Below are 15,093 nucleotides of genomic sequence, written 5' to 3'. Positions count from 1 at the left end.
CTGTACATAATGGTTTGTTTATGGGTATCAATCTGGAAGGAACAAAACAGTAACCAAAATATTTCAAAACTCTTCTGAAGTCTTTTTTATTGTTTTTCTGTTAATCTTTCAGCAGGAAATGTTAGTTTATATATAAAAGAGGTAAATGAATGAAATAAGGAACAATCCTCTTCTTCCCAAACACTGACAATTTAATGCTATATGAGGTGCATCGCCTCCAAACTGGACCAAAAGTGTTTCTCAGTAGCAAAGACCTTTGCACATGTAGCCCTTCTTTTAAAACTATCTTTCCTCCAGCGTATATGGTGCACAGTAAATAAGAATGTGCTTTCTCTGGCACCTAGCCTATATAAATAAGGTTTAAGATTTAGGATGCTTCAGGGAACCTCTGCTCTCACAGTACTACTGAAGCAGATCTTAGCTGAGGCTGTGTGCAGAATCCATCACTGCAGGCCACACAATTACAAAGAACAGAAAGTTGACCACTAAAGACTCAACTCCTCAGCTTCTGAGACTGAAAGGAGGTCTCAAAGGAAGAATACTGTCAAAGTCACAAAAATAAATAGGTTTGCATGAGTGAAGTGAAACCCCTAGCTATAAATATAAAAAACAAGTCAGCAAAAGCACAGCCACTAAGTAAAGCATCAAAATCCATTCATTGTGGAAAAACAAGAAAAAATGTAGCGTGTTGTACCTTCTACTGTACTATATATTATATACCTAAATGTTTAACTATATCTGCATTTAAACAATGCTGTAATAAGGCAAAAACATAATATTAATAAGAAAGAGACATTGTTTAAATAAACTTGTATAAAAGCTTCAACAAAAATTTCAACGCTATATTTCTACAAACTAAAAAGCTGTTCTGTCTGTCATGACATGTCCATGATTGATTTGCATCCAGATGATTTTTTATTCTTCTTCTCCTGTACAAAGTCCAACATCAAAAACAAATCTTCATTTTAAGTTCTACAAGATTAACTTTTTTATCTGTAAGAGCTTGGAGAAAGGTCTGGCCAGGATTTGAACCCAGTCTCCTTCCTGAAAGGCAACAGTGCAGCCGTTCACCACACATCTACCAATATTTGGTTAAATATCCTTTGGAGATTTGAATAACAATGTGGTGGTTGTAGCTATCAACAAGCTTCCAGATAAATATTGGCAGGATATCTGACCACTCTGAAATTCTTGGTGCACCCTAACCTAAGCTGTCTGTCAGATGAAAGGAAATCTGTCAGGATGTTTAAGAATAATTCAGAGACCCAACAGGGTAAAGTCTACCCTGAACTGGAAGCTACTGGAACACCAGTGAAGCAGCTTTTGCTCTGACACTGACACATTCAAGGTCTCCTCAAATCTGTCCACATTTACATGCCAAGAGTCATTTAAATAAGGTGCTAAGTTTAGTTGTGACACCAATTAAGTGAATGTCATCATAAACAAGGCTACCTCCAAATCGGATGAGACTTGATGCAATTGGTTGTTGGAACAGCACAACAATACCAAAATCACTTCAAACTCTACATATAATGAATAAAGCCTTGATCTGAGCTGTGCTGAAATGTGACTGGCCATTCCTAGGAGGAGCCATAATACAGTTCAGATGATCTCCATTTTTGGATAATAGCTCTGGGACTCCAACTCCCTGTGATTTGAGGGAGTCTGAAACAATTACAAATGGTAGATAGATGTCAATGACTTTTTTTCTCGTCTATTCTCCGAATTTCTTTAGACTGGGTCATGTGATGTTTTGGCTTACTTCATTCAACTATTCAACTGATTTAGTACAAATTCATCACAGTCAATCATTTTAATTTAAAAGGAGTGCTGTGTTTTCCGGCAATGGACTGGCGACCTGTCCAGGGTGAATCCTGCCTCTCGCCCGAAACGTTCACTGGAGGTAGGCACCAGCACCCCTCCCGACCCCACGAGGGACAAGGGCATTAGAAAATGGATGGATGGATGGATGGATACTGTGTTTTCACAAAAGGGCATATTCTGGATTGGATGGCTTTTTTCTCTTTACTAAACAAGATTTTCATTTGAAAATTGCTGAAGTACCACAAAAGCCAATCACTACCATATTTTTTGGAGTTGTCAAGTTATTCAAGATCACTGGATCAAACTACATTAAACATATTATGAATATATTTGGCCAAAACATGTGCTTTAAGTATGAAATCAAATAGGAGACTGGACTCTGGACCACTGGGATGCACATGATAAAAAATTACTTTATATTTTGTTAATGAACAGTAAAAAAAAAAAAAAAGTGTTTAATAACTGAGCTACTCAGCATTGATGGCTGGATTCACACAGTGAATTATATATTCATAAAGGAAAACCTGTCCTATTCACTCAAGGTGAAAGTAGATAAATGTATTCAATTTGGACTAAAGGGACTGAAAATGTCAGATCTGATCTGACTGCATCTGTGATGAGGATGTTGGTCTTTGTTTTTAGTCATTGATTCAGTTTGTGCTCTGCTTATGTTGCCCCCTCCTGGGTTTAAAATCCACAGAACCATGCATGATCCCTGTCACCACATTTAATTTAGTTTGTTTTCTTTTTAAAAAATTGGAAAAACAAATGAGGTAATGAAGATGTATATTTTTTATTGTTTGTGCATTTTTCAAATCGAAAAAATATTTAAAAGTGCGGACGTTGATGAAATTGTATTTGTCTGGAGAATTGTTTTATGATTTGAAATATGTAAATGTGACAGCAAGCAGAAACAGAATTAATATATAAATCAATAGAATAGAAATCTTGTTGCAAGTGAGTTGCCTTCAATGACGCTTCAATTGCTGATTGAACAATATTAGCAAATCCTGGGCATGTTTTTAACAAACATGACCACAATGACCCCTTTATCCTCAGCCCTGCCTTTTCATTCTTGCCTTATTCTCTTCCCTTCCCATTCCCCAACCACCACCTTTCCTTTACAGTGCTGCCAGAAGCTGCAGCGTACCTGGCCATTACCGTAGAACTGGCTCACAACAACAAATCTGTGTTGTGACAGGAGCTGGCTTTTGAATCCTCTGGCACCTCCAGAAGCAACAGCAAGTTGGGTCTCACAATCAGAACAGACGGCTAGGAGCTCAGGGGGGACGCAGGGAGGGGAGTTATCAAAAACGCAGATCCCAAACATGAAAAATGCTTTGCACTGCTCTTCAAATGCCAGCAAAATGTCATCCTCACATTAAATCTCCCTCTGCCTGAGAAAGTTCGATTTGTGATCCAGGAGCACAAATGCACACATGCGCACCGGCATGTCGAGGGACTCGCACATACAAGCATTTCCAACCGGCTGGGTTCAGAACCTTTCAAGGAGACCTACACTACCGCTAACCTGCAGCGTTTACGACACTTTGGTCTCCTGAGTATTTGTCATTTATGTTGTTTTTAATGGAGGTTTGGGAACTTATAGACAGGAACTCAGCTGGAGCTTCACCGCTTCATTGAAGTGCACACATACTGGAACTTCTGACATTTGCGTTTCTTATCTGAACAGCAGAAGCAGTAATCCGGTAATCCAGATCTTGTGTTTTTCCTATTATTGTTTTAACATCAGGGTTTTTTGCTAAAACCTTCAAATTAAAATAAGAATGAATCAACATTTCAGAATTTTGCAGCCAAGGAACATTTGAAAGTTTGTGCATAACACCAGAGCACAGTATTGTCTGCTGTCCAACTTACTTTATTAGCGTCCATGTCCTAACAGGGTAGAAACCGTAGGCTGCGATAGAGAACATCTGACCGTTACAACTACCAACTGTGCTTTCCCTGTCCTTTTGCTTATATCCACCAAACGCATGACAGAGAAACATAAATTAACATTTACTTAGGACAAGCCTAAAGAACTTCCTGCATATGGCCAAGCAATGAGGCCACACACATCCAAGTTCCACCAAACCCTTAACCTGGGTCTTCCAGAACAAGTAAGCACAGTGTTCTTTTCCAGGATTTTTTTTTTTTACATTCACAAAGCTACAGAAATTCAAACCTGGGAAACTGCACAGTACAGCCACAGTCTCCATCTGTTGGCCAGAGGTAGCTCTCCTCACTTAAGACTTAGATTTATCTATTGGTGAAATTAAAAAAGTTGAATGCTAGGTAAACTAAGAAGCATGCTGTGTTTCTTTTGAGGAAAAGGACAAGATATTCCCTGATACTTCCTGCTGCTGTCAAGAGAAACAAAGAAAAGGGAAGAAGAAGCCAGAACATCTTATATCGATGTTAATCATCGAGAAAATAGATATGAATGGACCACAGAGTGCCATGCAGCTAAAGCTTTTATTGTGTGTGTTTTGTTTTTCATTTTATGTGACACACTAATACAAAGTAGTGCATAAATGCAAAGTGCAAGGAAAATGATAAATGGTTTCATTTCTTTTTACAAATAAGAATCTAAAAAATATGGTTCGCTGAAATTTATTCTGCGTCCTTTTTTCTGATATCTACAAATAAAATCCAACACAGAAAGCCATCTTATGAGGTAATTAGTATATAGAGTCCTCGTCTGTGTGATTTAATCTGAGTAATAATCCAGATTGTTCTGGGAAGGCCTTCAAGATTTTCTAGAGAACATTAGTGAACAAATTGCATCCCAAAGAAACTAAGAACCCAGCAGACAGGTGGAGATGTAAATTCAAGTGTTAAAATGGCCTAGTCAATGTCTAGACATATCCAAGTAGGAATCAATTGACCATATATCCCATCTCACTAACCCTAAGCGATTTAACATGGTAGTATTGACAAGGACTGAAACAATGCACAACACACTCTTGTGTTTATTTCTTAAGAATTTTAAAAGTCATGTTTTTTTTTCATTCCATTTTACACCTATGTGCTACTCTGTGTTGGTTACTCAAATAAAATCACAATAAAATACATTGAATCTTGTTTGACAGAATGTGAAAATGTTAAAAGGGACCTATTTTTTCTAAGCTTTATATCAGATTATAATGTTATTCTGTCATCAAAAACATAACTGGATACAAGAGTTTTTGTTGCTTTGATATTTCATGCATGTTTGAGGAACCCTTGAATGTCCCGTGGCAGCCGTTCAGGAGCTTCTTAAAAAGCCTGGCCAATTTCAAGGCGTCAAATTGCAAAGACAAATTTCTTTTAAGTTATGTTTGATATGTAGAGCATTTTTAGACAACTTTAGGTAACACAGTTATGTGATTGAATCCTTTTGAAAGCCACTGTGTTCATCCTAAACCATTTGGACAGCGAGTCTGTAAATCATATTTGCATAATATTAACTTATTAGCCTGAAGTAGTAAATCAACACCAGCTCAGTGTTTAAAAGAATTTATGAGTGTATATAATGACTGTTTGTAGATACTGGGACGTTAATTCAGCCAGAGTTTACTAAGGAAAATAACTCATTTTTTCCTCATTCAAAACACATTAGCCAACAGTACATAAGGATGTCACTTTCTGTTAACTTCAAACACTGAAGAGTAAATATGTCGCTTTTTAAAGTCTGTCGCTGGTTCCCAGAGCCACGTAGTAAACCTGTGGTTACAATTTGGATTAAGAACCTGAATCAAGGTCTTTAAAGCGCCAGGCTGGAGACCTCATGTTGAGACTCCATGCAAGCTGTTTGGATCTCTCCATGAGTCTGTCTGTCAGAGCAAATGGAAGGCAGCAGGGCTGCTGCTGGAGTTGTTTAGCAAAAATAACTGTGTACTTTGGCCTACCTTAATCCACCATTCACACTCCACAGGGTTTTCTCTACAACCACTTGAGAAGGTGAAAGTTCCAGTTTGTAAATGTATCGTGTCGAGCTGTTTATGACGCAGGCAGTAAGTAAGCTAACGAAGAAGAGGAGAAACAGCGTCACAAGAAAACCTCTGCGAAAAATGTTTTTTTCTGAGTTGGATTTTTTTTTTTATCTCTAGGTAATTCCACCATAAAGTGCATATTTATTTTAATGTTCTTGTTGTCAGAATGAATTGATAAGGCGAGGGGGAGATTGTCATGGTATATAGACTTGGTGTTCTGGTTTGAATTTTGTGTTTTGGATTCTGATGTCGTCATGTTCAATCAATATGTTCCGGTTTCAAATCTGGCTTTTTGGGTGTTTTTTATTTTTATTTTACTCCTGTTCTGTGTTCTGTCAGTTTTTGTAGTTTGTTCATGTCCTGAATTGTATTTAACTTTATTTCCTGTTTTTATATGTTGTGGAGCTCTAGTGTTTGCACATTCTGTTTAATCTAGTACTCTGCCAGGTTTCATTTTACTGATTGTTTACAGCTGGATTTCATTTAGCTGATTACATCTCCAAGTGTACAGGCTTTTTTGTTTCCTCTCCTCTCCTTTCTGCCAGATTGTCTGTCTGTTTAGTTTTAACACTCGTTCATACTATCTACTGGCAAAAGTATTAATACCCTTGGAATATCAAATTCAGTATTTCCATCTCAACAGTGCTTTTTTTAAGTTGCATATTTTTGCTGTCAATCATATTAGTTGTAGTTTGTGATTACCTTAAACATAACATTTTAATGCTCTCTTTTCTGCATCACTAAACAAAAAGCATCACCTAATATACTACTGGCTATAATACAATAATGATACACTTGTAAAATATTGTGCAGCAGTTATTTGTACTGAGATTTAATTATACATAGGAGGATTTTATTTGTCGATATAGTGACTTTTACTAGATTACTAGAAACAGTAGAATAGCATTAGATTTTTTAGGAGCATTAGAGAAAAGGGGGGCTGAATGCAAACGCACACAATACTTGTGATTTTTTTTTTTTATTTCTAAAAACCTTTGTAAACCATTTTACAAAATAAATTCCAAGGTAAGTATATTGATGTGTCTTGACAAAATGTGTAAAGTTTAAGGAGTATAACTATATCACCAAAATAGTTTACATTCTGTTGGATTTTATGATCCTTGTGTTGCTTTTAGTGATTTAGGTTTCTTCTTTGGTTTGCTTTAACTTGTCTGTTGCCTATTTGTGACAAACAGGGAATGATCACTTTCCTACAATACTTATGTTCCATCAAGCGCTCATTAACCTCACCTGTCAGGAGATTCAGGGTCAAAGCAGGTCTTAGAAACGTCCGTGACATCTGGATCACAGCAGTCTCCGTCATCATATTCAAATTTTATGGTGTTGCACTCCATGTCACAAACCCCATCCTGCCTTTTCCAGTTGTAACAGTACCCTAGTCTGAGACAGTCGCCTCCATCGTGGCCGGTCCTTGGGTGGTCACACTCTGGATCGCACTGCCGGTTCCCAATCTTGCCAATTCGACAGTTGCTGAGGATGAATCTCTGTCGAAGGCTGGAGTTTTTCACGGTGTGGACGCTCAGCTCCAGGGTGATGTTGTAAGGCTGAAACGCCTCACGTAGAGCCTGATGCTGAACTTGGATCTGTTCTGGTGTCACTGTTGGATTCCCACCGTCATCTTCCGAGAGATTGACAATCCGGTAGCGAATGCGTTTGGGTGTCCGGAGCTGCCAGTTGTTGTTGTAGCCAGAGATGATGTCTGTGTTGTCGCACTGTGTCTGGCCACATGCTGGTGGGAGAAAGGATGAGACAAGTTCTTGTTCTGGTGCTGGAGTAATGATGACAGTTGGATGCAGGGCAGTTTTGTAAGGGCTCCAAAGCCGTTCCACCTTGAAAACAAATGCAATTGTAAACATTTTGCCAAAACTTTAGTGCTGTATGAGACAATTCTCAAATCAATTCAACGCAAATTCAAATTTAGCTTTAGCTTCTTAGATTGCTGAAAAGACTTGACCGTTTGCAACTGAAATACAACAATATAAGCTATTTACATTGGTAAAATCCGCCCACATTGCCAAAACTGGCTCATTCAAATCGATTTGAAGCGGTGGCTTTAGTAGATCCTGATGAGAGCGAGCATAGCCCCACAGGATCACTCCTCCAATGTGGCCTCTAAAGCTTTGACCAAGATCAGATTGTTTACTCCCAAGAAACAGAGTTCTGCAGGTCTGCATGAAGGGACTGTAGAGATCCCCAGACTGGAGGCTGCTTTCTCCCATCTAAGACAAATAAAGAAAAAGGAAACATTCCAAAAGTGGAGGATTATTATCTTTTAATTCCACATCACATAAATACTGAAACATTGGGTTACATATTTTTAGAGAAACACATTAGAACTACACTCTGTAATCTTACTTATTAAATGTTGTTGTCTTTGCTACATACAGTTCTGGCCAGAAGTTTAAGCACACTCATCATACATAAGGAAGTGCTAATTTTTGGCTTTCAGTTACTGCACAGCATTCTAGGGATGTGGACAGAGGAAATACTTTAGCTGTTCAACCTCTCTTGAGTGGCATCAACTAACTCACTTGCTGTTTGGCTACCTAACAACAACGTGTTGTGTAACTTGCATAGTTTCTCCACTTTGCCTCATAACTGCTTAAAAATAAACAACAGTGTGGAATGAAAACTGTGACTAAAACAGGAAAGTCACAGTTTCCTGTGGCTTTCCGCAGTTTGGTTGGATTTCAAATATTTAAAACAAAACACCAATCAATAATTGTTGATATCAACTAATATTAAATGATTTTGCTGTGTTTTTCAGTCATATCGCCCAACCCTACTTAACATTGTACACTGCAATAGTTTATGCAAAGAACTACTCACTGTTACATCAAAGACTAAAAATAACAAATAATTGGTAAAATAGAAAAAAGAACATTTCTAAGTGATCAGAAGCTTAAAGAACTTTAAAAATGTTTTTCCTTGTCCCTGATAAAGAAGTAGAGAGATATTTAGTAAAGCGTGAAACGCACAATTGAAAACACAAATTTGGACTTATTATCAAATTTATATAATTCTTTCAAAATGCTCAAAACCCATATGTGACACACCTTAGCCCCATCAACATACAGGGTCATGTTGTGACCATTGTATGTGGCCATCAGGTGCGTCCAAGCATTAGCTCGGTAACGGTGGTGGCTGGAGATGGTGGTGGATTTCACAGCTCTGTCTGTGCGAAGCGTGAAGTAGAACCGCGCGTCTTTGGTGCCAGCTGGCTCCATGGTGCGAATGCCAACGGACCAGCCCTTCTCACTCAGTGAATGTGAGCAGTTGTCAAATACACCTGAGATGCAGAGAAAAGTAATTGGACTTAATAAGAATCTTCAGAAAGTAAATGGCACCATTCCCACAGGAAAAATCTGTAAACACAAACAAACAACCATCTTCCAGTGGATTACACTTAGGGACTGAGGGAATGAAAGTGTGCTTGCACAGTGGCAGTGATATAGTCACAGGGAAAGATAGAAAACACAGAGTCAAAGGCAGCAGGGAAGGGAGAGAGAGACAGGGATTTCTAACTAAGCCAAACCAAGGCCTTGATGTTTCCATCTGCTGTTGCAACAGTCTCAGGCACACATCTGCTCCCCAGATGTCAAACAACTGGGACAGGGAAGGGTCAGGGAACCCCTTCACCCTCCACAGTGCAGTACGTGTGCACGCATGGGCATAAACTTAAACATGTATGCATGTGTGATTGTATGAAGTGGGGAAACTGCAGTAAAATATTCCAATGAATCTGAGCTAGTTTAGAAAGCTGCCATAAATTTAATTAATTAGATGTATAAAATCCATTAAATTACAGTGTACTCAACCAAAGAGTGCTGCTATGTGGTGGTCAGTGCCACAAACGGCACTTTTAAGCAAATAGCACTTTTAGCCTTGCATGACCAGACATCTAGGTCATCTCCTGGGAAAAATGCGTTAAACTGTTTTACAGTGTTGTGGATGTAATATCGAATAGCACAAAACAGGAAGTGGGTGTTGTTTTTAAGTGGTTCATGCAACACCAGATGAGAACATTTTATTTGCAAAAACAACAGAGTTTATGGTAAATGTGTTCTTAATTTTGAGAGACATTTGCACTACCAGGCATTATCATGATTATTACACTGAGCTAAATCAGATGCTGATGTTTTAAAGCTGTATTTATTTTGGATGTGGGCCACAAATCGCTGGCGAACGTGTTAGAAAACAGTTGGCTATTTACACATTTTGCAGCTGGGGCTAATTTTTTTTGTAGCAACTCCAATATTAGCTTTGCTCCAACTCTCAAAGGAAATCCAGGTTCTTTTGCTGCTAAATGTTCTGCTGTGTTCACCAGCTTGATCCTAACCGAGTCTGACAGCTGTTTACTTGCAAGGTCTGTAGTGTTCAGTTTGAGATGTTTGCTAAGAAGGATTGTTTCGTAATATTTATATTCAGTTCCAGTATTAGGTATATTAATCTAGTTTGTACTATCTCAATGATATGCCGTTGTTAGCAGTTTAACAATACTCTGAAATTCACCCTTGGCATCCAATAAGATGTGCAGAGAAGGCCAGCTCTGGCCTGTTTTTGGCTCGTTTCAAAATAGTTACTCACATAGAATTGTTTAAGCTTCTTAATAGTAAAGTGAAGTCTAAAGTTTTGATTTGAAATATATTTATTTTTTATGTAATTGTGCTTCAAATAAAAATAAACTAGTCTTTTTATACCTGTCACAGGTGACCTTTATCCATTTAAATATGACAACCAGCAGTATTTAGGTTTAACAGCTGAAAAAGACTGACATATCAATACTAAAATATCGTAATGGGTCAAATTAATTGGAAATGTTGGTATATTACACATTTAATGAAAAATATAGTCAAATATATAGAAAGGTATTTCGAAGGAAATTGAATGGTAAGACATGTTCAAGTTTTATGGTTTAATTAGAACTTGAGCAAGCAAGAGAGAGCAAGACTTTCAGCAAATAACAGGAAGGCTGAAGAGAACACAGCAAAGTTACTGCATTTTGTCTTCTGGAGCTTTGTATCTCTGTCATTCAAAATGCTGAACGTGATTTTGGAAGTCACTGAAGTAAACCCCTACAGTTGCTTGTAAATATGAACCACTGTTGTACTTATGCTAGCTGCACTCACCTCGTATTGCTAACATAGCAGGCTGATTGTCTGGTCTGTAGTGTCAACACTATAACTTTTTAATCCTTGTTTTAAAATATTAGTAAAATCCTATTTTAAAACTACTGCTTTCTCACATATGCAATATCTATCATGGCATTTGTATTATTTCATGTAAGTAATGACTTCTTATGAAAGAAAAATAGATGCTGTTCTTTAAATATTGTTTTTTTTTTGTTATTAAATAGAAATTAGACTGCTAAAATCATTATCTGACAAAACTTTAGAAAAAGCAGAGATCAGACATCACCCAACAAATTCTGATTAGAGCACCTCTATTAATAATTCAGTGTTTACCCAGGTTTCTGCTGTGAATTGCTCTGTGTACAACTTATGAAGAGATCAATAAAGAAACTAGGGAGTCGAGTAAAATAACGAAACAAGCTCATCATTAAAGGCTCACCAGAAGTCAAACTGGTGTCAGTGCCATGTCTGCCAGAAACAATAGGACTTTGTTTTTCACTGTATTTGTTATATTCCTTTAGGACACTACAAAGAGAAAAGCCCGTGCCACAGTAAAATGTTGCTCTAACATAAGGAAGCAATGAGGGGAAAATAGTTGAGTAATGCAACAGGATCTTTGATCAGAGTAAATGTGAGCGGACGTAACAGTTTGTGGTCTCCCTCCCTATCAAGACAGCTGTGGTGTTGCACCCTAGCGCTTTTATCCTTTTTAATTTGGTTGATGTATGTGTTTGTCTGTCAAGCGGGGCAGCTTTTCAAATACAGCACATTCTTTATGCTGGGAAAAAAACAGATATTTTGTCGTCATGCGATCATTGGATCAGTGTATTTCTAGCTGCTGGTCAAATTCTTTTAATGTGCTCAGTAAAAGAAGGTATGGAAAGGATGTGTAGGTGAGACACAAACTGAATTTTTGAGCTTAGGGGACCAAGTCATTTAACATTTCATTTGGAAATAGAACAATATGATTTCCCTTGATTAAAGTGTAAGAAAAACATACCAATCATGACTTAAGAGCCAAGGCATCTATTGAACCTATTTTTGTATACTGTTACATGCCAAATTTTCAATGCGACTTAATCAACAGTAGAATAGCATAAAAGTTAAACATTTTACTAAATTAGTATGTTTATTTTAATTTGAATGTTAAATTTAGCAGGGTGTTAATGGAAAAAATTGCTTAACATGAATAGGAGACAGTAAAATCATGACTTTATATTATTTGTCATGAGGAGAATTAGCTATTGTTTGGATTATGTTACACATTTATGTTTTAATGTTGTATAAATACAGAGATACTGTGAAACTGGGATATGTTCACATGTGGTATTCGTACAGTGAGAATGACATACCAGAAGGGGCTGAGCAACCAAAGTAGAGTTACTCAGCACCTTCAGCAGTGATCATTCAGTGCAGGGATGACCAAATTTTATGTGTTTTCATAGTTTACGAGTATAGGCACCACACAGTGCTTATGCTGTCTTCTTAGCTGAGTCTTTAGAGTTGTGATAAACTTTAACATACAAATTGCTTCTAAAATATTCCAAAACCCATTAAGAATTTCTAAACTGTTTTGTCACAGCATCTATGTGACAAAACAAAAAGCAGCGTTTCCGATCCAATGTGAACCACAGCATCAGTGCGGCTCTAATTTGCCTCCTTGTAAATTCATATTTCTTGCAATTCAACTCTGTGTCATCACTTCTAGTTGATGAGCCCATATAAAACTGGGCAGGCTCCCACAGCAGATTCAACAGTCTGAAAATGTTTGGCAACTTATCACTATATTAAAAAGATTAACAAAGTTAAAAAAAAAAACAGTCTAATTATTTCATCAATATTGCCAATATTTTGCACACCAAACACATGATTGTTTTCCTGGAGCAATCTGAATGGATCAGTCCACATATTTATTGTTTCTATAAGCTGTTGGTAACATGCGTCTGTCACTGAACATCCAGACGCTGGATGAGGGGAGATTAATAATCATAGCGTTTTCAAAACGTTGCAGTGTTACATAGCTGATGAGCAGTGATGCAGTGATGGCTATCATTTACACCCACCTGCTATGACCGCCGGGTTGCTCTGCCCGCCTTCTGGCTTCACCCACAGCTCCAAGCCGAACTTGTCCCGCGGCAGCTCGACTCCCTCGGCCAGTTTCACCTTCAGCTGCTCCCGGTGCTCGTTAAAGTACAGAGCTGTCATCCAGGAAGGGGGCACTCTTGGCAATGTGGTTCCCCAGCTGTTATTGGGGGAGTCCGCGGCTGCATCCGCCTCCTCCACCTCCCCAGAGTAGTCCTCCGTAGCGACAGCATCCGCCACGGTCATTGTGGACGACTGATTGTCTCCATCTCGGTCATCTTGCCTCAGTCTGTGGGGGACCTGGAGCCCCCTGTGAACTGTGGAGCTCTCGGGAGGAACTTTCTCCCACCTGACGTTGTCCTCTTTCTCGTAGCGAAGCTTCTTCACGTCGACGCTGCGGGAAACCCTAAAGCGAGAAGAAACTCTCTCCTCGGTGTCTTTAACACCGAACCTCCCGGGAGGGTGTGGGGCATCTTCCCTGACATAATTTGACTCCCTTTCGTCGTTTCGAATATTATTTTCATAAAACCGGTCGAATAATGTCGGATATCCCCCCACTCTCTCTGCCAGGTCACCGGTATCACCCCTGCCTTCGTGCTCTCTCCGCGCCGGAGCGACCTCTCGCAGCTCGGTGTCAAGCCCGCACCCACCGGGACAAACCTCTCGAGCGCCTTTAACGGTGAAGCGCGCTCTTCGACTCGTGGACGTCCTCGGTAGGGCCGCTGGAGGGCGGTGTTGCGTCGGGAAGAGGACGCGCGGTTTCAGTCGGGACGGTGAGACGAAACAGGGTTCACCTGCTGCTATCCTGGACAGCTCGCTGTCTGCCCGGCGGGCCAAGGAGCGCTTGTGCCGGCTGAGAGTATCGGAGCGAACCGGGCTGAGCAGCCACGTGTTTGTGATGACGACGAGGAAAATAGGCAGTAGTCTGATCAACAACATTTTGCCTCGAGGTTAAAGAGGGATTTGTTTGAAATAGTGTTTAAAACCTCTTTCCAAGAGGTCTCACAGTGGATCGTTTGTCCACATTTCCTCAGGAATTAAACAGTTGCGGGTTTTTTTTTTCTTTTTTGTAAGTAAAATTAATCTGCTTTAAAAAGATTTACGATTTTAAAAAAAGAAATAAAGTATATTGAATCAGTGCATTCCAATGCTGCCAATTAATTTAAAACGATTTAAAAATCAAAGGTCCTCTAAATACTTACAAATAGCAGCAAACTAGAAATTTGAAAGTTTAAGAGGTTTACAAGTTTACAATAAATCGTTCAGTAAGGTGAGCCAAGTAAAATGCTGAAACTCAATTCTGCACTTTGCATTACATAAAATAGACCGCACTTTGCCTCCTTCCTATTCGTGTAAAGCCCGCTCTGCAAAATATGTGAAGCCTCTAATTCTCTATTTGTTTACAAGTAGTCAGGGGAAATAAACGTCTTAACAGTTCAGTGAGCCCCACAAGTAAAACCACACCATAAAGACGTCACCGGGCTGATTTAGAGTCCCAAAAAATCAACAGGATAATTTTATTGCGGAGGAAAATGTAGCTGCAGATGCTGTTTTTTTTTTTTTTTAAATCCTAGTTACACTGACAAATGATTGAATTCTATTTCATTCAAAGTTGGATCTCTCTCTCTTTTATTTTCTTTTTTCTTTTTAAATATGCTACTCCCTTTCTCGTTTACCTGACCATTATGCCAACGTTTTGTGCGTCCCGCTCCAACAATATGCCTGCAAGGTGAGTCCGAGTAACAAACTCCAAAAGGGGGGAGGGGGATGCAATGCCAGCCCCTATTATAGACACCCTACTTTTTGAGAAAGCGCTATTTAATTTCTAAAAGAGTGGATACCAAAAAAAAAAATTATTCGTCCAATAAATCACAGTTCGGTTTCTGCGCGTCAGCTCCTCTTTTGGTTTTGCTGTGCGTCTGTGTGCGACCCAAAGAGCGTCTAAGTGCTGCTGCACCGGTCCATGCAGTAGTAGTAATATCCTCCTTCATTCACTCCATCTCTGTCTCTCCCTCTCTCTCTTTTTCACTTACCCTTCCTCATTCGAGTCCAAAGGTTTT

At 38.9% G+C, this 15,093-nt stretch overlaps 1 protein-coding gene across 1 annotated transcript in view; it reads right to left on the bottom strand.

Moving 5' to 3' along the window:
• The window catches only part of pappa2 (pappalysin 2), a 69,042-nt gene extending 53,962 nt beyond the window's left edge, over nucleotides 1–15,080 (bottom strand). Inside the window, exons 1-4 of the mRNA XM_028020911.1 lie at nucleotides 13,015–15,080; nucleotides 8,876–9,108; nucleotides 7,811–8,038; nucleotides 7,050–7,648 (exon numbers count right to left, since the gene is read on the bottom strand). Coding sequence (XP_027876712.1) covers nucleotides 7,050–7,648; nucleotides 7,811–8,038; nucleotides 8,876–9,108; nucleotides 13,015–13,972 — 2,018 coding nt within the window. The 5' untranslated portion in view covers nucleotides 13,973–15,080. The remainder of the gene's footprint in view (nucleotides 1–7,049; nucleotides 7,649–7,810; nucleotides 8,039–8,875; nucleotides 9,109–13,014) is intronic.
• Nucleotides 15,081–15,093: the final 13 nt, after the last annotated feature.

Source organism: Xiphophorus couchianus, chromosome 6 (assembly GCF_001444195.1).
Source record: "Xiphophorus couchianus chromosome 6, X_couchianus-1.0, whole genome shotgun sequence".
NCBI classification, from domain to species: domain Eukaryota; kingdom Metazoa; phylum Chordata; class Actinopteri; order Cyprinodontiformes; family Poeciliidae; genus Xiphophorus; species Xiphophorus couchianus.
This window is presented reverse-complemented; position numbering and strand designations above follow the sequence as displayed.